General features: G+C 43.0%; 1 protein-coding gene across 1 annotated transcript in view; it reads left to right on the top strand.

Moving 5' to 3' along the window:
- Positions 1–11,879, top strand: part of EHHADH (enoyl-CoA hydratase and 3-hydroxyacyl CoA dehydrogenase) — a 63,721-nt gene extending 51,842 nt beyond the window's left edge. The window contains exon 7 of the mRNA XM_010337668.3: positions 8,968–11,879. Within this exon, the coding sequence (XP_010335970.3) occupies positions 8,968–10,229 (1,262 nt within the window). The 3' untranslated portion in view covers positions 10,230–11,879. The remainder of the gene's footprint in view (positions 1–8,967) is intronic.
- Positions 11,880–25,787: the final 13,908 nt, after the last annotated feature.

Below are 25,787 nucleotides of genomic sequence, written 5' to 3'. Positions count from 1 at the left end.
TTAAAAGACTTCAGCAGGAGGCCGGGGCAGGAGAATTTCTTGAACCGGGACCCAGGAGGCAGAGGCTGCAGTGAGCCGAGATCACACTACTGCACTCCAGCCTGGGCTGCAGAGCGAGACTCTGTCTCACAAAAAAAAAAAAGACTTCAGGCTTGTTTCTGGCATATAATGTTTAAAAGTTTGAAGTATTTTTTTAAAACTTTGAAAAATATTGGAAAGGGTGTACTAAATATGTAAAAGACACGTAGATGGAAATCAGGTGGGAGGATCTGGACGTTTCCGCATGCTTCGTGTGTGTTGCCATGCTGCCCTGCGTTTCATCTTCGTGACGCAGCCTTCCACTGCTCCCGTGTGCCCTCTGAAAGGCTTCATGACCCTCCTCTGCCTCCTGACTGAAACCCGGCTTACCCTGAGGACCGGCGTCTGCAGCCCTCTCCAGGAAAAGCTGCTGCTTCTCCTACACTCCGTGGGCCTCCGGGTCGCTTCTCAGTTCCCCTCTCAGACCACTGTGCTCTGTGGGACACTGTCCTTTGTGGTCCGGCCCTGCGATCTCATGGTTCTATCCCTTTTCGTTACTGCCCTGCTCCCCTCCAATTGCTGGACGTTTCACGACCCGGCTCACAGTTTTCCACTTTGGCCCAAACCCTGCTGCCATCCTGATTGTCCTCATTGTGTTGTAGCATCTGGGTTTTTTGCCTCCTGAGACTCAGGGCTATTCACCTCCCCTCACTTCCACACTCCACACTCATCGTTTCTCCACAGGACGTGGCATCACCCTGAATATTTCTCCACTTCCGAAATCTGAAACCCCACTGTTCACCACACCTCATATCTTTCCTTGTGTCTTTCTTTTTTGTTGTCGTTTGAGACACTCTCACTCTGTCACCCAGACTACAGTGCCATAGTGTGATCTCAGCTCCCTGCAACCTCCGCCTCCCCGGTTCAAGCAACTCTCCTGCCTCAGCCTCCCGAGTAGCTGGGATTACAGGTGCACACCACCACACCACCACACCCGGCTAATTTTTTGTATTTTAGTAGAGGCGGAGTTTCACCATGTTGCCCAGGCTGGTCGCCAACTCCTGAACTCAGGCAATCCGCCCACCTCAGCCTCCCAAAGTGCTGGGATTACAGGCGTGAGCCGCTGCGCCCAGCCTCCTTGTATCTTAATGGGTTATTCCAACTACATCCATTACTTGATCAGCTCCCTTTTCTTTATTTTCTCCTCTCTTCAGCTTTAATTTTAAGGGTTGTCATTTCAGCCACTCTCGGGCCAAAGCCCGGAAACTCTGTGGTTCGTTGCCCTTCCATCACGCTCCCCACGCGATCCTAGCTGTTTGCTTGTTTCCGTGAGTCCAGGCCCAGGCTTCCTGGCCCCGCTGGAGATGCAGTTCCAGTTGGCTGCCCTGCAAGTTCACATTCTCCCACGCCAGCTGGGCCCCCAGGGCTGTCAGGACAGGAGAACGTAGTTGATTGGAAACTACAAAACTGTATTCAAAACATCCTTTTTTGGTATATACTTCTCTGAGTAAAAGAGGTTCCTGGTCAAATTCAATTCCATGGTAGTCAAAAGCAGTACTATGATAGGGGAGCAGGACTCCTTGCCCCTGTGTTTATGTGTCTGTGAGGCAGAAGTAGAGAACTATGTGAAGTTTGAAACCAACAGCGAGGAGGCCAGAGTTCTGAACCCTGCACTCTACCTTTCAATGCAGAAAAGGTTTCTCAGAGCTAAAGTTTAGGATACGAGTTGCTACACGAGTGAGAGCTATTCAGCCTTCCTGATCTTGGGGGAATTGCAAGGGGTTAATAAATTTGGAAAATTGTGTTCTTAATAATTTAATATATTTACTATGTATAGTTTTGAGTAGTTTAATGCACTTGGAAATTTAAATAAATATGTTCCAGAGAGGCCAAATCAGTGATTTCTGTTGGCTAATACAGCCTATCTTCAGAACCAATCCTCCGTGCTAGTAAATGCCAAGTGCAGAAGAGTAATATACAGCGGGCTTTCCCAAAGCTGCTTCGTCCACAGTGGGCGGGTTAGGCAGCAGAGCATCTGCTGCAGTCTCAGGTCACCCAGAAATCTCAGCGGCTTAACACAATCAGTATTTATTTAATACTTATTCCGTAGGGTCATTCTAGGTCCAGGGTTTTTTCCCACTAGTGGCTTTGCCATTCTCCATGACAAGGGTCAGCAAACTTTTTCTGTAAAGTTCCAGATAGTAACTATTTTAAGCTTTGTGGGCCATCCAGTTTCTGTTGCAACTGCTGAAGTCTACCATTGTGCACGAAAACAGCCACAGAGCTGGGCGTGGCGGCATGTGCCTGAATTGCAGCCACTAGGGAGGCCGAGGCAGGAAGATCGCTTGGACATAGAGGAAGACCCAGGACATAGAGGCTGCAGTGAGCCTTGATGCCCCCACTGGGCATCCTGGCCAACAGAGCAAGACCCTATCTCTAAAAACAAACAAAATACAAAACAAAACAAAAACCCAGCCATAGACAATATGGAAACCAATGAGCATTGTGTTCCAATAAAATTTTATTTATGGACAGTGAATTTTGAATGTGATATAATTTTTTGAGTATCACAAAATGGTACTTTTTAAATTTTTTATTTAAAAATATAAAAACATGTTTTTGCCTGCAAGGCAGTACAACAATCAGCAGTGGGAGGAGTTTGACGTGCAGGCCACAGTTCACCCCAACACGCACTTTAGGCTTCCTTCAGGGCCTCGGGTCGTTCTCTTCGTTCTCTGCGTTCTCTGCATCCAGGTGGCAATGCAGGATCTTGTGGGAGATTTTAGGGGCCAGGGCTAGAACCCACATTGCCCCAGTCACCACCATCGTATTCATTGACCATAGTTACTCACAGGCCCTACCAGGATGCAAGGGATCTAGAAGTACAGTCTTCTGTGTGCCAGGAGGAAGATGAAATGGTGTCCGGAACAGACAGTAACATCTTTCATCAAATAATTTTTCTTCATTTTCCATTTTTTCTTGCCGTTGCTTAAAAATGTTTCTCCCGCCGGGCGCAGTGGCTCAAGCCTGTAATCCTAGCACTTTGGGAGGCTGAGGCGGGTGGAACACGAGGTCAAGAGATCGAGACCATCCTGGTCAACATGGTGAAACCCTGTCTCTACTAAAAATACAAAAAAAATTAGCTGGACATGGTGGCGCGTGCCTGTAATCCCAGCTACTCAGGAGGCTGAGGCAGGAGAATTGCCTGAACCCAGGAGGCGGAGGCTGCGGTGAGCCGAGATCGCGCCATTGCACTCCAGCCTGGGTAACAAGAGCGAAACTCTGTCTCAAAAAAAAAAAAAAAAAAAGTTTCTCCCTTTGCTTTTCCCTTCCTCAACCTGGATGGTTCAACTTCCTCGGTTTTACCTATTACAACCTAATCTTCCTTTAAGCTCCATTTCAAATGTCTTTGTCTTGAAGCTCTTCTTGATTCAATCATCTGAATGTAATTTTTTCCCTTTGAATCAAAGAAATTTGAACTCTTCGTATCATGTGCTTTACCACATGGAATGGATATTTGTGAACTGCTTTCTACCGCTAGATCAGAAGCTCCCTGAAGGTTGATGCTCTTCATGTTTTTAAATAACAGTTTAATTGAGATATAACTCACATATAAAATTCACTCTCTTATTTATGTATTTATTAATTTTAGTTTTTTTAAAGAATGGATCTTGCTGTGTTGCCCATGCTGGAGTGCAGTGGTGCAATCTCGGTTCACTGCAACCTCCACCTCCCAGGTTCAAGTGATTCTTGTGCCTCAGCCTCCCAAGTAGCTGGGATGATAGGTGTGTGCCACTATGCCTGGCTAATTTTTGTATTTTTGGTGGAGATGGGGTTTGCCATGTTGGCCAGGCTGGTCTCAAACTCCTGGCCTCAAGTGATCCACCTGCCTCAGCTTCTCAAAGTGCTGGGATTACAGGCATGAGTGAGTCACTGTGCCAGGCCAAAATTCACCCTTTTAAAGCGATTTAATGTAAAATGGTACAGCTGCAGCTGGGTATGGTGGCTCACGATTGTAATCCAGCACTCTGGGGGGCCGTGGCAAGTGGATCACCTGAGGTCAGGAGTTTGAGACCAGCTTGGCCAATACGGCAAAATCCCGTCTCCACTAAAAATACAAAAAAATTAGCCAGGCATGGTGGCAGGCACTTGTAATCCCAGCTACTTCAGAGGCTGAGGCACAAGAATTGCTTGAACTCAGGAGGCAGAGGTTACAGTGAGCCAAGATCACGCCACTGCACTCCAGTCTGGGTGACAGGGCAAGACTCCATCTCAAAAATAAATAAATAAATAAATAATAAAATGATACAGCTGCTATGGACAACAGTACAGCAGTTCAAAAAGGTAAAAATTACCATATGATCCAGCAATCCCACTTCTGGATATTTACCCCAAAGAATTGAAAGCAGGGGCCAGGCCCAGTGGCTCATGCCTGGAACCCCAGCACTTTGGGAGGCCAAGGCGAGCAGATCACTTGAGGTCAGGAATTTGAGACCAGCCTGACCAACACAGTGAAATCCCATCTCTACTAAAAATACAAAAATTAGCTGGACATGGTGGTACACACCTGTAATCCCAGCTACTTGGGAGGCTGAGGCAGGAGAATCACTTGAACCCAGGAGGTGAGGTTGCAGTGAACTGAGAGCCGTGGCTACACTCCAGCCTGGGTGACAGAGTAAGACTCTATCTCAAAAAAAAAAAAAAAAAAAAAAGTCTGGCTCAAGCCTGTAATCCCAGCACTTTGGGAGGCTGAGACGGGCGGATCACGAGGTCAAGAAATGGAGACCATCCTGGTCAACATGGTGAAACCCCGTCTCTACTAAAATACAAAAATTAGCTGAGCATAGTGGTGCACGCCTGTAGTCCCAGCTACTCGGGAGGCTGAGGCAGGAGAAATGCTTGAACCCTGGAGGCAGAGGTTGCCGTGAGCCGAGATTGCGCCACTGCGCCTGGCGACAGAGCAAGACTCTGTCTCAAAAAAAAAAAAAAAAAAAAGAAAGAAAGAAAAAGAAAGAATTGAAAGCAGGGACTCAAATAGATATTTATACACTCATGTTTATAACAGCATTATTTTAAATAGCCCAAAGGTACAAGCAACCCAAATTGAAGGATGAATGGGTAAATCAAATTTGGTATATGCATACAATGGAATATTATTCAGCCTTAAAAAAGGAAGAAAATTCTGCCACGTTACAACATGGATGAACCATGAGGACATACTGTTAAGTGAAATAAGCCAAGCACAAACAATCAAATACGGTGTAATTCCATTTATGTGAGGTATCTAGAGTAGTCAAATTCACAGATATAGAAAATAGAATGGTTGGCCAGGGTTAGGGCGAGGGAACATGGGAGTTATCATTTAGTAGGTACAGAGTTTGCATTTTGCTATTTGAAAAAGTTCTGATGATAGTTGTATAACGTTGTGACTGTATTTAATGCCACTGAACTGTGTGCTTAAAAATAGTTATGATGGTAAATCATATGTGTATTTTGCCACAATGTTTAAAAATAAGAAAATGCATAGTAACAGTATCACCAAAAAAGCATACAATTCAATGGTTTTTAGGTATTGACAGAGTTGTGCAACCATTGTCACATCAACTTTAGAACATTCTCATCACTCCTCAAAGAAATCCAGTACCCATCAATACACTCACTCGCCAGCACCCTTCCCTCCAGTGCTTGGCAACTGAGAATCTACTTTCTGTGTCTATGGATTTGCCTTTTCTGGACATTTCACATAAATGGAACTATATAACATGTAGCCTTTTGTGTGTTTTTTTTTTTTTCCGAGATGGTGCCTTACTCTGTCACCCAGGCTGGAGTGCAGTGGCGCAATCTCAACTCATTGCAACCTCTCTTCGTAAGTCCAAGCATTCCTCCCACCTCAGCCTTCTGAGGAGCTGGGACCATAGGCACATGCCACCACACCTGGGTAATGTTTTGCATTTCTGGTAGAGATGGGGTTTCGCCATGTTGGCCAGGCTGGTCTTGAACTGCTGAATTCAAGTGATCTTGCCCCTTGGCCTCCCAAAGTGCTGGAATTACAGGTGTGAGCCACCGCACCTGGCCCTAGCTTCTTTAACTTAGCATAATGCTTTCAAGATTCATTCATGTTATAGCATGTATCACTATTTTATTCTTCCCCCGCCACAGAGTTTTTTGCTCTTGTTGCCCAGGCTAGAGTGCAATGGCACGATCTTGGCTCACTGCAACCTCCGCCTCCCAGGTTCAAGTGATTCTCCTGCCTCAACCTCCCAAGTAGCTGGGATTACAGGTGTGCACCACCACGTCCAGCTAACTTTTGTATTTTTAGTAGATGTGGGGTTTCATCATGTTGTCAGGCTGGTCTTGAACTCCTGACCTCAAGTGATCCACCCACCTCATATTTTATTCCTTTTTATGGCTGAATTAATATTCTCCATTTTGTGTATCCATTCACCAGTTGATGGACATTCAAATTGCTTCTATTTCTGGCTAATTTTTTGATGTCAAAGTGAAATTTATTTTTATTGTATAAATGCAAAAATTACAGGAAAATGTTTTAAAGCTTTAAAAAATGCCTAGTGACATGATACAGGAAAATCACAAAGCAGGAGAACTACACTAAATTAATAAATTTCATTAAAAATTTCTCACTGTATCTCAGATTTTGAAAGATTCCATTTCTGTGGAAGACAGTTGATTCTGTTGAACATATAATGACCCCCAATTTAATTAGTAAGTGATGATAGCTACTGATCTATTTCTTTTGGGGAGGAGGTAAGAACAATGTGTATAAGTTCTGTGAGCATGTAATAAACACAATTTTCTGGATCCAGCGTTAGCTTGGGGTTTCTGAAATTATTTAATTTTACATTTTAGATTTGGGGGTATACGTGCAGGTTTGTTACATGGGTGTATATATTATGTGATGCCAAACTTTGGGCTTCTAATGTCCTCTCAAGTAGTGAACATAGTACCCAATAGGTAGGTTTTCAACCCTTACCTCTTCCCTCACAGCCCTTTTTGGAATCCCCAGTGTTTATTTTTCCCGTCTTTGGGGCCATGTGTAACCAATGTTTAGCTCACACTTATAAGTGAGAGCATGCAGTATTTGGTTTTCTGTTTCTGTGTTAATTTGCTTAGGATAATGGCCTCCAGCTGCATCTATGTTGTTGCAAATGTGGGATTTTATTCTTTTTTATGGCTGCATTTGGCAATTTTTAATAATGCTGCTAATGGACATTCATGTACAAGCTTTATGTGGACATATATTTTCAGTTCTCTTGGAGATTTAGATATCAGTGGAATTGTTGGATCATATAATTACTCCATGTTTAACATTTTGAGTAATTGCTAAACTTTTTTTCACAGCAACTGTACCATTTAAAAATTTTCCAGCAATGTATCACTGTTCTAATTTCTCCAAATCCTCACCAAAATCTGTTATTATCTGTCTTTTTCATTATTGCCATCCTAGTAGGTTTGAAGTGTTACCTCACTGTGGTTTTGATTTGCATTTCCTAATGACTATTGATGTTCAACATCTTTTCATGTGCTTATTGGCCATGTGTTGTCTGTGCTTTGGGTGTCATATCTTAGAAACCATTGCCTAATTCAATATCACAAAGATGTACCCATCAGACTTTCTCCTAAGATCTGCTCCTCAAACTTTTATAGTTTTAGCTCTTACATTTAGGCCCATGATTCATTTTCAGTTAGTTTTTGTATATGGTGTGAGGAAGGGTCCAACCTCATTCTTTTGCATGGGGATATCCAGAATGTCCCAGCCATTTGTTGAAAAGACTATACTTTATCTATTGAATGTTCTTGGCAGTCTTGTTAAAAATCAATTGGCCATAATTGTATGGGTTTATTTTTGGCTGTCAGTTCTATTCTGCTGATCTATATGGCTGTCCTTTTGCCATTATCACACTGTCTTGAATACTGTAGGTGGTTTTTGTTTGTTTGTTTGTTTTTTGTTTTTGAGACAGGATCTTAATCTGTCACCCAGGCTAGAGTGCTGGGTGATCATAGCTCACTGCAATCCTCAAACTCCTGGGTTCAAGATATCCTCTTGCTTCATCTTCCCAAATAGCTGTGACTATAGGCTTGCCCCATCAAGCCTGGCTAATTTTTAATTTTTTATAGAGTTGGAGTCTCACTATGCTGCCCGGGCTGGTCTCAAACTCTTGGCTTGAAGCAATCCTCTCACCTTGGCCTCCCAAAGTTCTGGGATTATAGGCATGAGCCCCCTCACCCAGCCTTGAATAGTTTTGTCATATGATTTGAAATTGGGAAGAGTGAATCCTCCAACTTTGTTCTTCTTTTTCAATATTGTTTTAGCTCTTCTGGTTTTCTGGCATTTCTCTGTGAATTTTAGGATCAGCTTATTGATTCTGCAAAAAACCAGGTGGGATTTTTATAGGAATTGTGTTGATTCTTCACATCAATTTGGGTAGTATTGCCACCTTAACAATATTAAGTTGCCTGATACAGAAATATTTAATGTTTTTCCATTTATTTAGGTCTTATTTAATTTCTGTTAACAGTGTTTCGTAGTTTTTAGTGTACCAATCCTCCTATTCTTTATTAAATTTATTCCTGTGTATTATTCTTTTTGATGTTATTGTAAGTAGAATTGTTTAACTTTATATTCAGATTGTTCATTGCTAATATATAGAAATATACTTGGTTTTTGTATATCAATTGTGTACCTACAATCTTGTTCGACTCGTTTGTTAGTTTTTATGGTTTCTATTTGTGTGTGTGAATCCAACTAGCTTTTATATCCTCTGAAACACTTAACAGAGTGCAGAGTCTTAACTAGTACTCAATCCATTTGTGTTTCTTCAGTTTCTTTAAATGCCACATTGTCACATAAGCCTTCCATCCAGTGAATAACGTTTATCAGTTCACAATACCACTGAGTCATTCTTTTTCTCCTTCAATTTTTATCTGCAGGCTTGGGAACAATGGGCCGAGGCATTGTCATTTCTTTTGCAAGGGCCGGGATTCCTGTGATTGCTGTAGACTCAGACAAAAACCAGCTAGCAACTGCAAACAAGATAATTACCTCTGTCTTGGAAAAAGAAGCATCCAAAATGCAACAGAGTGGCCACGCTTGGTCAGGACCAAAACCCAGGTTAACTTCATCTATGAAGGAGCTTGGTGGTGTAGATTTAGTCATTGAAGCAGTGTTTGAGGACATGAGCCTGAAGAAGCAGGTCTTTGCTGAACTCTCAGCTGTGTGCAAACCAGAAGCTTTTCTGTGCACCAACACTTCAGCCCTGGACGTTGATGAGCTTGCTTCTTCCACAAGTCGCCCTCACTTGGTCATTGGCACTCACTTCTTTTCACCAGCTCATATCATGAAGTTGCTAGAGGTTATTCCCAGCCGATACTCTTCCCCCACGACTATTGCCACTGTTATGAACTTATCAAAAAAGATTAAAAAGATTGGGGTCGTCGTAGGCAACTGTTTTGGATTTGTGGGGAATCGAATGTTGAATCCTTATTACAATCAGACATATTTCTTATTAGAAGAAGGCAGCAAGCCAGAGGAAGTAGATCAGGTGCTGGAAGAGTTTGGTTTTAAAATGGGACCTTTTAGAGTGTCCGATCTTGCTGGGTTGGATGTAGGCTGGAAATCTAGAAAGGGGCAAGGTCTTACCGGACCTACGTTGCCTCCAGGAACTCCTGCCCGAAAAAGAGGCAATAGGAGATACTGCCCAATTCCTGATGTGCTCTGTGAATTAGGACGATTTGGCCAGAAGACAGGTAAGGGCTGGTATCAATATGACAAGCCATTGGGTAGGATTCACAAACCTGATCCCTGGCTTTCCACATTCCTATCACAGTATAGAGAAACCCATCACATTGAACCACGTATCATCAGCCGGGATGAGATCCTGGAGCGCTGCTTATATTCACTTATCAATGAAGCCTTCCGTATCTTGGGAGAAGGGATTGCTGCTAGCCCAGAGCACATTGATGTTGTCTATTTACATGGATACGGATGGCCAAGGCACAGGGGCGGGCCCATGTTCTATGCTTCCACAGTTGGGTTGCCCACTGTTCTAGAGAAGTTGCAGAAATATTACAGGCAGAACCCTGATATTCCCCAACTGGAGCCCAGTGACTATCTAAAAAAGCTGGCTTCTCAGGGAAACCCTCCCCTGAAAGAATGGCAAAGCTTGGCAGGCCCCCCCAGCAGCAAGTTGTGATTCAGCCTCCCAGCTTATGCCCCACATGCTAGCATCAGGTAATGCGCACTGAAGTTCAGTGAAATTAAATCCGAAAATCCAAAGTAAGATTGTTCTGAAATACAAAGCGAAAGAAATAATCAGTAGAGTCTTCTGTGCGACGACGCTAATGGTCAGATCTTTAGGCGTGTGCTTCCCATGCCTCTGAATCTGCCCCTATCAGATGAATTCAGTGCATGAACCTGTGTGAATGTAATACCATAATAGCGGATGAAAGAGGCTCAGGCATAAATGATTCTCAAGTGCGGTGATCGTTGGAGAAATGTGTCATCAATTAATAAATGATAAATGCTGCTAAGTTGTACATTCATTTTGACCCCTTTCAACCTCACACACATAGTAGTGATCAGAAGTCTTATGAATCATACATACACTCAACAAACATTAAAGTTGTAAGAACAACACAGTTGGAAATTGGTAAAGGAACCGAGTACTTCAAACCAGTACAGGGAACTCAGGGTAGTGTGGTAAATCGTGCTCAATATATCACTTCTGTGCAAGCCTCGGTAACGTTTGTTGATCATTTCCCTAAACCCAGGGGATGACCTAGTCTTTCCTCTTCTGTTTACGGAGAAATAATAGAAAGTAGTAAGTTGTTAACTTAGTGTAAGAAGGGTCTTAGAGAACATCTAACCTAGGAGTTCCCAATTCTGTGATAGAGTAATGATACCAGTCCCCTGTTATGATAAGCCTTTGTGATTTTACATATGGAAATGACTGAATCTTGAAAAATCAAAAATTGTTACAAAACATATTTTGTATAATTTTGTTATAAGAGTTCTCTTTTTTACTTTTTGACTTGTGTAGTTAAAAATTAAGGGGCTGGTCGATACAAAAACTTGTACACAAATATTTATAGTAGAATTACTCATAATGGCCAAAAGCTGGATGCAACCCAAATGTCTATTAACTAATGAATAGATAAGCCAAATCTGATGTATCCATGCAGTGGACTATTATTCAGCCATGAGAAATAAAGGACCAGGCACAGTGGCTCACACCTGTAATCCCAGCACTTTGGGAGGCTGAGGCGGAGGATTGCTTGAGGCCAGAAATTCACAACCAGCCTGGGTGACGTAACAAAACCCTGTCTCTACAAAAACTAAAAAGAAATTTAGCTGGACATGGCGGCACACGCATGTAATTCCAGCTACTTGGGAGGCTGAGGTGGGAGGATCTCTTGAGTCCAGGATGTTGAGGCTGCAGTGAGCTGTGATCATGCCACTCCACTCCAGCCTGGGCAACAGCGTGAGACCCTGTCTCAAAAAAAAAAAAAAGTATGTATTGATACATTCTACAAGATGAATCTTGAAGACATTATGCTAAGTAAAAGAAGCCAGCCACAAAAGGCCACGTACTGTATGAACGTTTTTAACAAATGTCCAAAACAGGTGAATCTCTAGAGACAGAAAGTACATTAGTGGTTGCCTAAGGCTAGAATTGTTGGGGAGTGACAAATGGGGAGTACAGGATTCATCTAATGGGCACAGGATTTCTTTATGGTTCATGAAAATGGCCTGAACTTATCGTGGTAATTGTCACATAACTGTATTAAGTGAGTGAATTATATGGTGTGTGAATTATATCTCAATAAAGTTGTTAGTAAATAAATGGGGCTGAAGATGTCATCCTTCAGTGTGGTGTAAATGAACTTTCACAACATTTTCACCTGTGAACTCAAACAAAATGAAAAAGTTCTGATGTGAAAATCTTCAGTATGAATAGAGTGTGAGTTTCCCATTGTTAAAAAGCAAACAAAAGAAAACCAGCAAAAAATTCAAGTGTGCTTTGAATTGTACAGAGCACAATGAATTATATTTGAAATGTATACTACTTCATTTTATATAATTTGGTTTGTGAATTTAAAGAGGTCAATGGAGGTGATTCCTGAAAGTAGTGATTTTGTCTCCAAAGTGATTTGTTTTCAAATTAATGTTAAAAAAAAAAAAAAAACTCCACTAACTTTTTCTTCAAACCTGGAATTAATTTTATTTTGAGTTCTTATAATTTATTTTCATCCTACACTAGCCTCTAGATTAAGGTCTTGAAACTAGAGGGTCTGTGAATAGATTTTATGACTCAATAATCCTTGAAATGTTATGGTAAAGTTTGTGTATATGTAGCTGAGTGCATTTCTTGGAAGAGGTACCATATCTTACATCGTATTCTAAAAGGTATCATAATAAAGGTTAAGGACCAATAGAAAGAGGGAAGAGCTGCTGGATGTGGTGGCTCATGCCTGTAAGCCTAGCGCTTTAGGAGATCAAGGTGAGCAGATCACTTGAGATCAGGAGTTCAAGACCAGCCTGGCTAACATAGCGAAACCCTGTCTCTACCAAAAATACAAAAATTAGCTAGGCATGGCAGCGCATGCGTGTAGTCCCAGCTACTTGGAAGGCTGAAGCAGAATAATCACTTAAACCTGGGAGGCAGAGGTCGTAGCGAGCCAAGATCACTCTAGCCTGGGGAACAGAGCAAGACTCCATCTCAAGGTAAAAAAAAAGAAAGAAAGAAAAATGGAAGACGAAATATGAGTTTATTCCTTCTTATTTTACATCAAATGAAGCCAAACTAATTCTAATTTGCTGAGTCCTGCATATAATAGTAGTTAATGTAATGAAATGTTTCAGGATATCCTCTCCCGTCCTTGAAAATACACTTGCTTAAAAGGCTGATTTGGTTAATAATTTTAAAACATATTTTTTAAAAGAAAGCTCTGGATTACATTTTTAAAAATATTTTCTAATGAGAATTGACTCTGATGGGAATTATATATTGGAAACACCCTTGAAGCTGAAAGACACCTAGCTTTAAAGATGCTGTTAATGATGATCCTTAAGTCAGTAAAGCCGCCATGCACCTGCCGTTTCTCTCTATTTGTTTATTTCCAGCAGGAACAGGTGTGCATGAAAGCGATAAAGTCAGGAGTCTTAAATTCTCCTGATTAATGATGTTACAGAATTGTTAATGCAGATCATACTCTGCTGCACTGTAGGAACCTATAGCTTTGTCTTTAAAATAGACACCTGGAAATCAGAAATATTGCAGCCTCACTGGATTATCTGCACCCTTTTGGTAGCCATTGATAAGGTTAAATCAAGTTCTCTGGACTACCTTTGAAAGCAGTTTTATGCAAGAACAGAATAGCTCTTGAGTATTCTTGGGACCGTCGGTACCATCTGCTTATCTTACCAGCTTATACATATTTTGAGAGGAACAGACAAGTTACACTGCTTCCAGGCAGGACAGCAGCATTGCACAACCGTGCACACCATTCATATGTGTACTGAGGGGTTGTCATCCACATAGAAATGATGTCAACAACATCCCCTGGAATTGTCTAATTCCTAGTTTTGTTTTCAGGACACTCTGTGTAGCAGTTTCAAGCCAAAAACACTTCTGGTTATTACTTTCTAAATAATGGCTGGCAAAAGTGGCTGGAAAAAATCTCTATTTAGACTGGATCACCACTGGGACCAAATTTATAAGAAATGGTTACATTTTGTTTGTTCTTTTTAATATTATTTTCCTAGCACCCTGAGAAAGAGGAGTATGAGAGAGATGAACATAACTTTTAATTCTTGTCCAAAGAATTCCAGGGCATTTATTTTTATTTTTTGTAGAGACTGTGTTGCCCAGGCTAATCCCAAATTCCTGGGCTCAAGCGATCCTCCTGTCTCGGGCTCCCAAAGTGCGGGGATTACAGGCATGAGCCACTGCACCTGGCCTCCCAGGGCATTTCAATTGAAATATTTATTTTTTCTCTTTCACCCAACTTAAAGTAGCCTGGCAGAATGAGTGCCTGGCAGCATCTCATGAGATAACATGAACAGAGCTCATGCAGTCACTCTTGTGCACATTTTCACTGCACTTAGGGCTATTCCACATTCTCCAAGAGGACATGCAAACAGTTGCTAATTCCAGCTGTAATGTGATATCCCTAGGATGAGCTTAGGGCAAAACCTTCTCCAACCGATCCTAAAGGGACATGGATTTCCAAAGCCGGTCAAGGCCTGGCGTGTTATTGATTTATGAATTGACTGACTGTTGGCTCTCCCCCAGAATTTATCTTCTTATGTAGGAATAAATGTCCCAAATTTTAGCTAAGCATATAGTTGCCCAGAATACACAACGTATTTGTCAGCTTCTCTTATATGAAATTGTGGACACGTGACTAAGTTCTAGACAATGGGGTGTCAGAGGGAGTGTCACATGGCAGCGTCTGGGAACCGGCCTTCACAGTCAGATGATGTGCAGCCTTTGCCCATTTCTTTTTTTGTCTCTTCCTTCATCTTTCTGCGGGGAACACAGACGTGATGGGTGGAGCTGCACCCACTAGACTAGACCGTGAAGACAGAGGCCATGCCCTGGAATGAAGAGCAGTAGAGAGCTTGGGTCCCTAAGGAGCTCATGGAGCACCATTGCCACTCACTCTACCTTCCAGCAGTCATTTATGTGGGAAAGCAATCAACTCCTATAATGGAGAATTTGGTGTTAAGTCTTTACTCATAACTGATCCTAATCTGAATGAATGCAAGTGGAATCCAAAAATGAGTAAGATTTGGGGTTTTTTGTTTTTGTTTCGGGTTTTTTTTTTCCTCAGTGCTATAGACAATTCTGAAACACAGCTAGTTTTATTTATTTATCTATTTATTTAGGGGTGGTGTTTCATTCTTGTCACCCAGGCTGGCATGCAATGGTGCGATCTCGGCTTGCTGCAACCTCGGCTCACTGCAACCTCCGCTTCCTGGGTTCAAGTGATTCTCCTGTCTCGGCCTCCAAAGCAGCTGGGATACAGGGTCATGCCACTATGCCCAGCTAATTTTTGTATTTTTAGTAGAGACAGGTTTTCACCATGTTGGCCAGACTGGTCTCGAACCCCTGACCTCAGATGATCTGTCCACCTCAGCTTCCTAAAGTGTTGGAATTACAGGTGTGAGCCACTGCGCCCGGCCGCATAGGTAGTGTTAAGAATCTGGTCTCATTAAACAAAAGTGTTTTTGCCAGTCTGATGTGTTTTTCAACTTGATGTTGAATTACTCAGAAATTTTTATATGTTCCACATATAATTGTTGTGTGCAGACGGAGATGCTTACTAAGAACCTGAGAATAGGGCTTTAAACAAACATTTAGTAGGAGATAGTCTCACAGGCCTACTTGACCCTCAGAATGACTGTTTTTTAATTAGAAATGAAAAACATTCATGAAGAAAATACGTATTAACAAGGATAGGTGGTCAACAGCAGCATGAAGGAAAAGAAGAAAAATTGGGAAGGCAGTATCTCTCAGCACTGACTACAAATACCAAACGTGGGGTGCATGAACTTTCTGCTCACTAGATGAGAGATCTCCAAAATGCTGTGCCTCCACCCAACGAGTGTGAAAAACGATCCATAGAGAAGTAGGCAGAAAAGACTAGAACTGAAGTTGCTAGTTATTTTTGTCTACAAAATAAGAACTTAATCTTGATTAATATTTTGTGTGCTGATGTACACTGTTGTCCTCAACAGGTTGCATCTCAGACAGCCATGAGGTCTCCTGAGTAAAGCAGGCAACGTCCAAAATGCAGAGATTAACAGTGGCGCCTTCTCACTTTAATTTGCTTTCAGCATATTGAGAAATACTGCAGATTCTGTGTGACGGGGTAAGTGGATATTCAGACTGAGTTATTTAATTTAACTAAATGAACCCTTACAAAAAATTCCTTGAGGGGAGACCCTCTTAAAAAATTTCTTTATGAATGGATAGAGAATGGGGTACACACACACAATGGAATATTGTTCGCCCATAAAAAAGAATGAATCCTGTCATTTGTGACAACATGGAGGGCACTGGAAGACGTTAGTTAAGTGAAATAAGCGAGGAACAGAAAGCTAAATACCACGTGTTCTCACTCATGTGGGGAAGCGCCTGTGATCTCTTCTATGATCTCATAGAAGTGAAAAATAGAACAGAGGTAGAGGCTGGGAAGGGCAGGGGGAGGGGAGGGACAGGGAGAGATTTGTTAAAAGATAGGAAATTACACCTAGATTGGTTCTCGTGTTCTATACCACTGTAGGATGATAGAGTTCACAATAATATGTTATATAATTTCAAATAGCTCAAAGGAGAATATTGAATATTCTAGACTCAGACAAAGATAAATCTTTGAGATGATGGATATGCTAATTAGCCTGATCTGAACAGCATACAATGTATATATCAAAACATCACCATGTACCCCATGAATATGTATAGCTATTATTTGTTAATTTAAAAAATTGTTATAGGATTCCTTCAAAGAAAGCACAACTGACGATAAGCAAAGCAAGCAAAGGTGGGCAACGGGAAAGAGGCCGAGCTGGATGCTCTGGGGTCAGCTTTTAGTCAGCTGCACTCCAGGGCAGAATGAGTTCATCAAATCTGGCAAGAAGTTGGCCAAAAATGGGAAATTATCAAGATTATTAGAAATACTGATTTATGGCTGTGCACAGTGGCTCACACCTATAATCCCAGCACTTTGGGAGGCTGAGGCAGGTGGATCACCTGAGGTCAGGAGTTTAAGACCAGCCTGACCAACATGGTGAAACCCCCCTCTACTAAGAATACAAAAATTAGCTGGCATGGTAGTGGGCACCTGTAATCCCAGCTACTCAGAAGGCCGAGGCAGGAGAATCACTTGAACCCGGGAGGCAGAGGTTGCAGTGAGCCAAGATTGTGCCACTGCACTCCAACCTGGGCAACAAGAGCAAAACTCCGTCTCAAAAAAAATAATTATCATTAATAAATTTTTTTTAAAAAAGAAAAATTGATTTATATACCTGCCATAAATAGTGAAGTTTGCCCTAAAAGTGTGTTTGTCTTATGATATTAGCTGGTACTAATATGAAACCATCACATATTAGTAAGATGTTTGAAAACATTATTTATTTCATCAATTATCTCATCATTTCTACATTTCTTTTTTGTGTTATATAATGTACGCACACATCAATATAATAGGAAAAGTATATGATTCGTAAGTCAGTAAACATTCTGCATATTGGAAATATATGCTGAAATTGTCAGTGAGGTGCTACCACGATCCTCTTTCAGGAATGAAAGATTAAGTCTCCCAGCTTCCAGAAGTGCTGCCAGAAGATGGCCTTCTTTGGGGACTGTTTCGCTCAAGGTCACACCTTCTTCCAAAGGTACTTTGCATCCAATGAGTGCTCAGTGCAGTAGGCCCCTTGCCCCGGCTCTGCAGGGCTGACACAGCCTAGAGCTCTCGGTGGGTAACACTGCTTGGAATGAGGACTTCATGCCTCAGTGCAACTCGGCTTCGTCCTCTGCTCATTCCAGCTTCTCCCTCCTCTCTTTCAAAGGTGTTAGTTGCGAGATTACTCCGTAAACATTTTGGGTTGTTTGTTTGTGATTTCAACTTAGAAGTTATAATTTCTGATTTAGATTCAGGGGGTGCCCATGCAGGTCTGTCACGTGGGTCTATTGTGTGGCGCCGAGGTTTGGACTATGACTGATAATTTTGCACCTGAATCTCCATCTCAGAGCCTGCTTTCCAGGAAACCTAACCTACCACCGTGGAGGGGCATGATGCATAATGCGTGGCAGGCCAGGCATGGTGGCTCACGCCTGTAATCCCAGCACTTTGGGAGGCTGAGGCAGGTGGATCATCTGAGGTCAGGAGTTTGAGACCACCCTGGCCAACATGGCAAAACCTCACCTCTACTAAAAATACAAAAAATTAGCCAGGAGTGGTGGTGTGTGCTGAGGGTGAGGAAGGAGAGTTGCTTGAATCAGGGAGGCAGAGGTTGCTGTGAGCCAAGACGGCGCTGCTGCCCTCTAGCCTGGGTGGCCAAATGAGATTCCATCTCAAACAAACAAACAAACAAAAATGCTTGGCAAGCATCAACATACAAGCTGTCAACTCTTTAGTATTTGTTTAATAGACTTATTTTGATCTCCCATGCCATCAATTTTTATAAATATTCTACGTGTGCTAGAAAAGAATTTTCGTTCTCTATGTCATGAATATAGAATTCTGCTATTAGATCAAGCTTGTTAATTATGTTGCTCTAGTTTTCTATACAGCCTTGCCGATGTTTTACCTGTGATCTTACCTCCTTGTGATGAGCAGGGTCAATTACCCACACAAGGGTGGTCACTGCTTTCCTTGGCACAAAGAGTCAGAAGTGACTGGAGGAGGGGCAGCCGTGGCTTAAGGGACTCTCATTGTACCCCTGGTGGAAGTATTTCCTCTCTAGGAACCAGGATGTCTAGATAACAGGGTGTTAGCTGCTCATGCAGGAAATAAAACTCCCCAAGGGGACCACATCTACTTCCGCTATTTAGTGTCTATAACCCCGTATGCTATCTATTGGGAACACAGTACCATACGTGATTATTGATTTAGAGTATAAACTATACCCTGGAGAAAGATATCCCATATCATGAGGCATCATTTCAAAACTGGCACTTCAACAGTACCCGCAAAGATGTATCCCATTGCTCTAATAGGAAGGCTAGTGGCTTCTATGTGGCACAAAATGTGATTGGCCTGGAGGATCCCACAGTCACAGATCCGCTTCTGTACCTCTTTTGTTCTAAAATATGTCCTTCTTCCTGATGCAATATTATATGAGGTCTTGTACCACTGATTCAAATTCTAAGTCCTTGGAGAATGGTGCTGAAACCCTGTAGTGACGAAAGAAAAACCCGTATCTGGAATATGTGTCAATTCCACTCAAGACGATCACTGATCCTCCCAGAGTAGAAGAGTTCTGATGGAGTCCATGTACCACCAAGTGGTTGATTGGTATCTTTGAGGACCAGCCCCTGGGGTGCACCATTCACTAGTCTCTGGCTAGTAAACCGTCCATGCAGCCACTAGATCAGCCTTGGGGGGTGCAAGCCTCTTCTGTTGGGCTCATGCACGACTTCCATCCCTACAACCATGCCTACTCTGTTCACTGGCCGGTCACGCCAGTGCTAAGGTGGGCAGTGATGACGACCAGCTGACGTCAGCCAGCCTGGCTGCTCGGCCTACAGGTTGCTTAATTCGTCGTCTGTGGTAGGTGTTCTTTGGAGGTCATTAACATGTGACACACTCCCAGTCCCACAGCTCATCCGTCTCTAAGTTCCCCGGGTCTCACTGTCCCCAGACTTCCACTATTTCTCCTTCTAGGCGTTGACCGACCATCCAAGCTGTTTACCATTGGCCCCATGTTCTTACCCCAAGCTCCTTCTCTGAGTCTTTGGGTCTCCTCCCCCCGGCACCTGCCATGGCAGTTTCAACAGTTAACGTCACAGCGTATTCACGACGTCTCCTAGAGTGCCTGGGCACTGAGTCCTGTGTGGTGAAGCGTGGCTCCGTGTTGATAAACTCTCCTACCACAGTTTATATTCTGCCACTCGCTTGACCTAGCACCCTCAGGGGCTGCTCCCACACCTGCTCTCCTGGCTTCTGCTGAGATGGGTTGGCTACGTCTGACAGCCCCTCACGGGTATGATCCCTGTTCTCCCCTGGTGGTCTCAACACTTCCCTGGATGAGTGATTTCGTGACTTAACTCTAACGATTGTTCTAGGAGCATTTGCTGAGCTGGGCCTGTGTTGTTTTACAGGATAGAAGCCTCTTCTCTTCAAGCACGTGAGGAGCACTAGTGTTTAGCAGGGAGGGCAGGTCACTTCTGCAGGCCCAGAGCATTTAGGGGAATCTCAGAATTTGAGATTTTCGGATTCATTGACCAGATGTCCCTCTCCCAAGTCCTAGAGTGCCACTTCTTCCTAATCAAAGCCCTAACCTTATCGCTGTGGACTTACCATGAAAACCCGGCCTTCTGTAGAACTCCATTTCCTTATAATTAAGTTCTGCGCCTGACACTCTGCCTTTTCTACCCTGTGGCTACAGGAGATGAGCTTCTCCATATGCTGGCAGGCAAGTCCTGCGATGCTCACAGTTCATCTTACATTGGTAATTAATCACCCTCACACCTTTTATTACGTTCCTCCAGTGCCGCAGTAGCCTCCAGCAATTTCTGATAAACATCCTAAATGCCTGAGACATTGCTTTCACTACTTCCTACCGATTTCCCAGCCCAACTTCTCCACTGGTAAAAAGTTTGGTTTTTTTTTTTTTTTTTTTTTTTTTTTCAGTTAAAACATAAATCAATTTTATTTCTCAACAAAGGTTTTAAGTTAAATGTCTTAGTTGTCACTGAGAAAATGCAATTAAAATTAGATTTATACATATCCATTTAGAAAAAGTCACTGAAAATTATAAAGAATAATTATTTAATCATTCAGTCATTTCTCACACTGGTTAATCCATTTTATTTTATATATATATATCTATATATCTATATAATTGCGTTTTAGGTTTTGGGGTACATGTGAAGAACATGCAGGATTGTTGCATAGGTACATACATAGCAACGTGGTTTGCTGCCTCCATCCCCATCACCTATATCTGGCATTTCTCCCCATGTTATCCCTCCCCAACTCCCCACCCCCCACTGTTTCTCCCTTAGTTCCCCCCACAGACCCCAGAGTGTGATGCTCCCCTCCCTGTGTCCATGTGTTCTCATTGTTCAACACCCGCCTATGAGTGAGAACATGCGGTGTTTGACTTTCTGCTCTTGTGTCAGTTTGCTGAGAATGCTGTTCATCCATGTCCCTACAAAGGACACGAACTCATCATTTTTTATGGCTGCATAGTATTCCATGGTGTATATGTGCCACATTTTCCCTGTCCAGTCTATCATCGATGGGCATTTGGGTTGGTTCCAGGTCTTTGCTATTGCAAACAGTGCTGCAGTGAACATTCGTGTGCATGTGTCCTTATAGTAGAACGATTTATAATCCTTTGGATATATACCCAGTAATGGGATTGCTGGGTCAAATGGAATTTCTATTTCTAGGTCCTTGAGGAATCGCCACACTGTCTTCCACAATGGTTGAACTGATTTACACTCCCACCAACAGTGTAAAAGTGTTCCTATTTCTCCACATCCTCTCCAGCATCTGTTGTCTCCAGATTTTTTAATGATCGCCATTCTAACTGGCGTGAGATGGCATCTCAATGCAGTTTTGATTTGCATTTCCCAGGGGTGATGAGCATTTTTTCATGTTTGTTGGTCTCATATGTCTTCTTTTGTAAAATGTCTGTTCATATCATTTGCCCACTTTTGAATGGGTTTGTTTTTTTCTTGTAAATCTGTAGTTCTTTGTAGATTCTGGACATTAGCTCTTTGTCAGATGGGTAGATTGCAAAAATGTTTTCCCATTCTGTTGGTTGCCGGTTCACTCTAATGATTGTTTCTTTTGCTGTGTAGAAGCTCTGGAGTTTAATTAGATCCCATTTGTCTATTTGGCTTTTGTTACCAATGCTTTTGGTGTTTTAGTCATAAAGTTCTTGCCTGTGCCTATGTCCTGGATGGCTTTGCCTAAGTTTTCTTCTAGGTTTTTTATGGTAGTAGGTTTTATGCGTAAGTCTTTAATCCATCTGAAGTTAATTTTAGTGTAAGGTGTCAGTTTCTGCTTTCTGCACATGGCTAGCCAGTTCAGCCACAGCACGCCGGGTGGTATCAATACTCCACTTAATACGAGGGATGATGTCCTCCTCCTTGCTAGGGGGCTGGTTGGTGATCCAGTGACAAAATTCCATCTTAGCGTTTGCCTCCCAGGATCACTTCTGTTTAAATTGCCATAGAATAGGAAGGAGATCCGAAGGAGAGATTTCCATGCAGGTCTGCTGGTGACTGCTCTTGGTGACAACACCTGTAAGGGAGTGAAGAATGCAGGATTGAGCAGGAGGAGATGACACAGGTTTGACGAGGCTTCAGCGGACCCACGGGGAGCTCGGGGGCTTGGGTAGCCATTCAGAGATCCTAAATCAAAGCAAGGGGCTGGACCTTTGTATCCAGACCTTGACTTGCTTTTGGCTGGGGGTTGCCCTTCGGGAGGAAGGCATAGCCTTGGACATACCGTCAGCCAAGGCCAGTATCCTGGGATGAACACAGGTCATTTTCCCAGCGGCCAGTACTCATAGCAGCTGGGGGAAGCTGGTCAGCACGGCACAGCATCCGACACAGAGCTCTGCCTTCTCGACCTCCCTTATTGCTCTCGTCACTCTCATTACACTTTTAGCTCCTGTTTTTGTAATTTCAAGAAACAGGCACCTCCCGGCATCCCTCCTCACCTGGACGCTCCTCCCTGTGTGGCCGTGGACTCTTTTCATCGTACGGCGTCTAGTCTGATGTCTTATCTTCCTTCACTCTCCAAATCCTTCTCCTGAGTCCTCTCAAACTCAGCGTTTGCATCAGTATCTCCTCTAATCTCAAGTGTTTACTGAACATTCCTGTATCTTCTTGGGGTCTTATAGGGAGTCTCTCATAAATGGCTGGAACAGACAGCTTTGGAATAAACTGAAAAATAAAACAAAAAGTAACTATGGAGGCCAAAATAGCAGCTTTTTTCAAAATAGAGGACAGGTAGGAGGATGTGGCTTTACGTATATTAACCTGTTAGACTTAATAACACTGCCCTGGAGAATTAGACGGACCTCCCCACACAGACACAGCAGCAGGGGCCACACGTTTATTCTCACATTTCCTGAAGCCTTCAGTTATGTGGTTTTAAATGATTCCCTATGGCACATTAGTTGTCTCAGACTCTTAACAAGTGCGATATAATCAGGAAAAGAAGGGAGATAGAACTCTCAAGAGCAGATCAACGATAATTTAATGTAACAAGTGGCAATTGCCGAATGAATGATGTAGAATATTAATACTGGAATTCAGAGAAGGTAGTCATTAAAAACTTCTGCTCCTTTACCTTAAGGAGGCCATGCTACCACATTTCTTTAGACCATTCATTCCCCTATTCTTCTCGATGATTCTTTCATACCTCCTATTCTTCCAAATTCTGTCACCTCCTTCTCCATCCTCCTTCTCAGCTGATGTCCTTGCAGCTTTCGCTGAGAAAATAGAAGCCGTCAGGAGAGCTTCCGTAAGTGCCCACCACGTCTGCCCACCTCCCTGCATCTGTGCTCGCATATTCTGCCTTCCCTCTTGTTTCTGTAAATAAACTGTCTACCCATCTAGCAAAAATCAGCTCCTCCGCTATATTCTAGATACCACCGCCCTTCACCTACTCAAATAGCCTATCCCAGCAACTCTCTCCGCTTTCATCTGCTTCATCAACCTCCCTCTCTTTACAGCTTCTTTCTAATCAGTATGTAAAGTTGTACTTTCTTCCGTCTTAAATCAAATCTTGTTTAAAAATCATTTCCCCAGCCAGGCGTGGTGGCTCACACCTGTAATCCCACACTTCGGGAGGCCTAGGTGGGAGGAACACCTGAGGTCAGAAGTTCGAGAACAGCCTGGGCAACATGGTCTCGAAAAATACAAAACATTTTGTATTTGTCTCTACTAAAAATGCAAAAATTAGCTGGATGTGGTGGCACGTGCCTGTAATCCCAGCTACTCAGGGAGGCTGAGGCATAAGAATCGCTTGAACTCGGGAGGCAGAGGTTGCAGGGAACCGAGATCGTGCTGTTGCACTCCAGCCTGGGGAACAGAGTGAGACTCAGTCTCAAAAAAAAATCCTTTCTCTGTTAAAAAAAAAAAAAAAATTGATCCCGGTCCCCTTCCAGCTACCAGCTTGCTTCTTCATAGCAAAACTCCTCTACTGATTCTTCTCGTAGTTCCCTGTCACTTTCCTCCCGCTATTCCTTGAACCTCCCCCAGCCATGCTTTAATCCCCACCACTGGACTAGTACTGCCTTTGTCAAGTCCACCAGTGACGCTTTTATTGCTGAATCCAATGAGCAGTTCCTGGTTTTCATCTCACGTCAGCCATCGATCATTCCCTCTTTCTTACAGGGCTCGCTTTGCCTGATTCCAGGACTCCCCCAGACTCGATCCCTTCCACCTCACTGGTTCCCTTCCCAGTTTCCATTACTGGCTGCCGACCTCCCCCACCTCTAAACATTGGCGAGCCCAGGGCCCAGGCCTTGAATCCCTTCTTTTCACTATCCATACCTGCTCTCTCAGTGATCTCATTCAGTTTCATGCCTTTCAATGTCAACTAGACACGGAGAACTCCTAAATTCCTACCTTCAGCCTAGATTGCTCCCTTGTTTAACTGTCGATTTGACATCTGTGTTAGGATGTCTAGGGGATATCTAAGGCTTAACATGTTCACACTGAGCTCCTGATATTCTCCACCCCCCTTCCAGCCCTCCCCCAAAACGGACTTCTGTAAATCCGCCCCATTCTCTGCACATGATAGCTCCATCCTGCCATTTGCTCAGGACACACACTTGAGCGTCATCCTCAACTCTTTATCTCACTCTCCACATCTGATCCATCAGTCATCTTGGTGGCTCTGCTGGCAAATATATTCAGAATACAAGTATTTATCACTGCCTCCTCTGCTATCACTGGGTCCAACCTATGACTGATTCTCCTCGGAGGCAATGGTGTCTTGACTAGGCTCCTGCTTCGGCACTTGTTTTACTACAACCACATCAATACAACAGCCATAATAACTCTTCTGTTCAAAATAGTCAGTGGTTTTCTATCTCATTTAGAGTAAAAACCAGCCTTTACAATGCTACAAGATCCTACATGATCTAACCCCATTACCTCCCTGACCTCATCTGCTGCAAGTTTGGCTCATTCTGTCCCAGCCAACGTGGCTTCCTTGGTATTTTCTAAACGTGTCAAGCAAACTCCCACCCCAGGGCCTTTGCACGTCCTGTCTACCTGAAACTCACTTCCCTCAGCTATTGCATAGATTCTGCCTCACTTCTTTCCATTTTGATATCACCTTGTTAGAGGGGCCTTCTCTGACTATTGCATATACAACAGCGACCATTCCCTTCTCCAGTATTGTCCATATCCTTGAGCTTGCATTTTCTTCAGCAGTTACTGACTGACAATACTTTCTATGCTTTCCTCCTTGCAAGCAGTCATTTTGGGTGTTTTGTTTGTTTTTGTGTCTGGAACCTGGGCCAGTGCCTGGACATCGGAGATGCTCAATATAGTCGTTGAGGAAAGAAAAATCTTAGTTTATGCCTTGTCTTAGACTAGCCATTTAAAAAGACCACGCCTTGTATTCTGCATGCTGGAGATCAGCCCCAGCTGTGTGAGAACACTGAAGCAAGGCCGTAGAAAGACTGCTTGGCCATCATCTGTCTCAAAACTACCTAGCACAGCTTAACATAAAAAATGTAAAAGCCACATTTCCATGGGTAACCTAACTTTTGCCTTGTCTACCTACCCCTAATTATAGAACAAGTAATCCACAAAAAATTTCCTGATTTCTGACTTACATAAAAAAATATCTCATAGTCCCAGCTATTCGGGAGGCTAAGGCAGGAGAATTGCTTGAAGCTGGGAGGCGGAGGTTGCTGTGAGCCAAGATTGTGCCTCTGCAGTCCAGCCTGGATGACAAAGTGAGACTCTGTCTCAAAAAAGAAAAAGAAAGAAAAAAGTTAAAAGAATTAAAAATTACGCCAGGCACGGTGGTTCACACCTGTA

The sequence above is a fragment of the Saimiri boliviensis genome, chromosome 8 (genome assembly GCF_048565385.1).
Source record: "Saimiri boliviensis isolate mSaiBol1 chromosome 8, mSaiBol1.pri, whole genome shotgun sequence".
Taxonomy (NCBI): domain Eukaryota; kingdom Metazoa; phylum Chordata; class Mammalia; order Primates; family Cebidae; genus Saimiri; species Saimiri boliviensis.
Note: the sequence above shows the minus strand (reverse complement) of the source record. Positions and strands in the feature narration are given on the sequence as shown.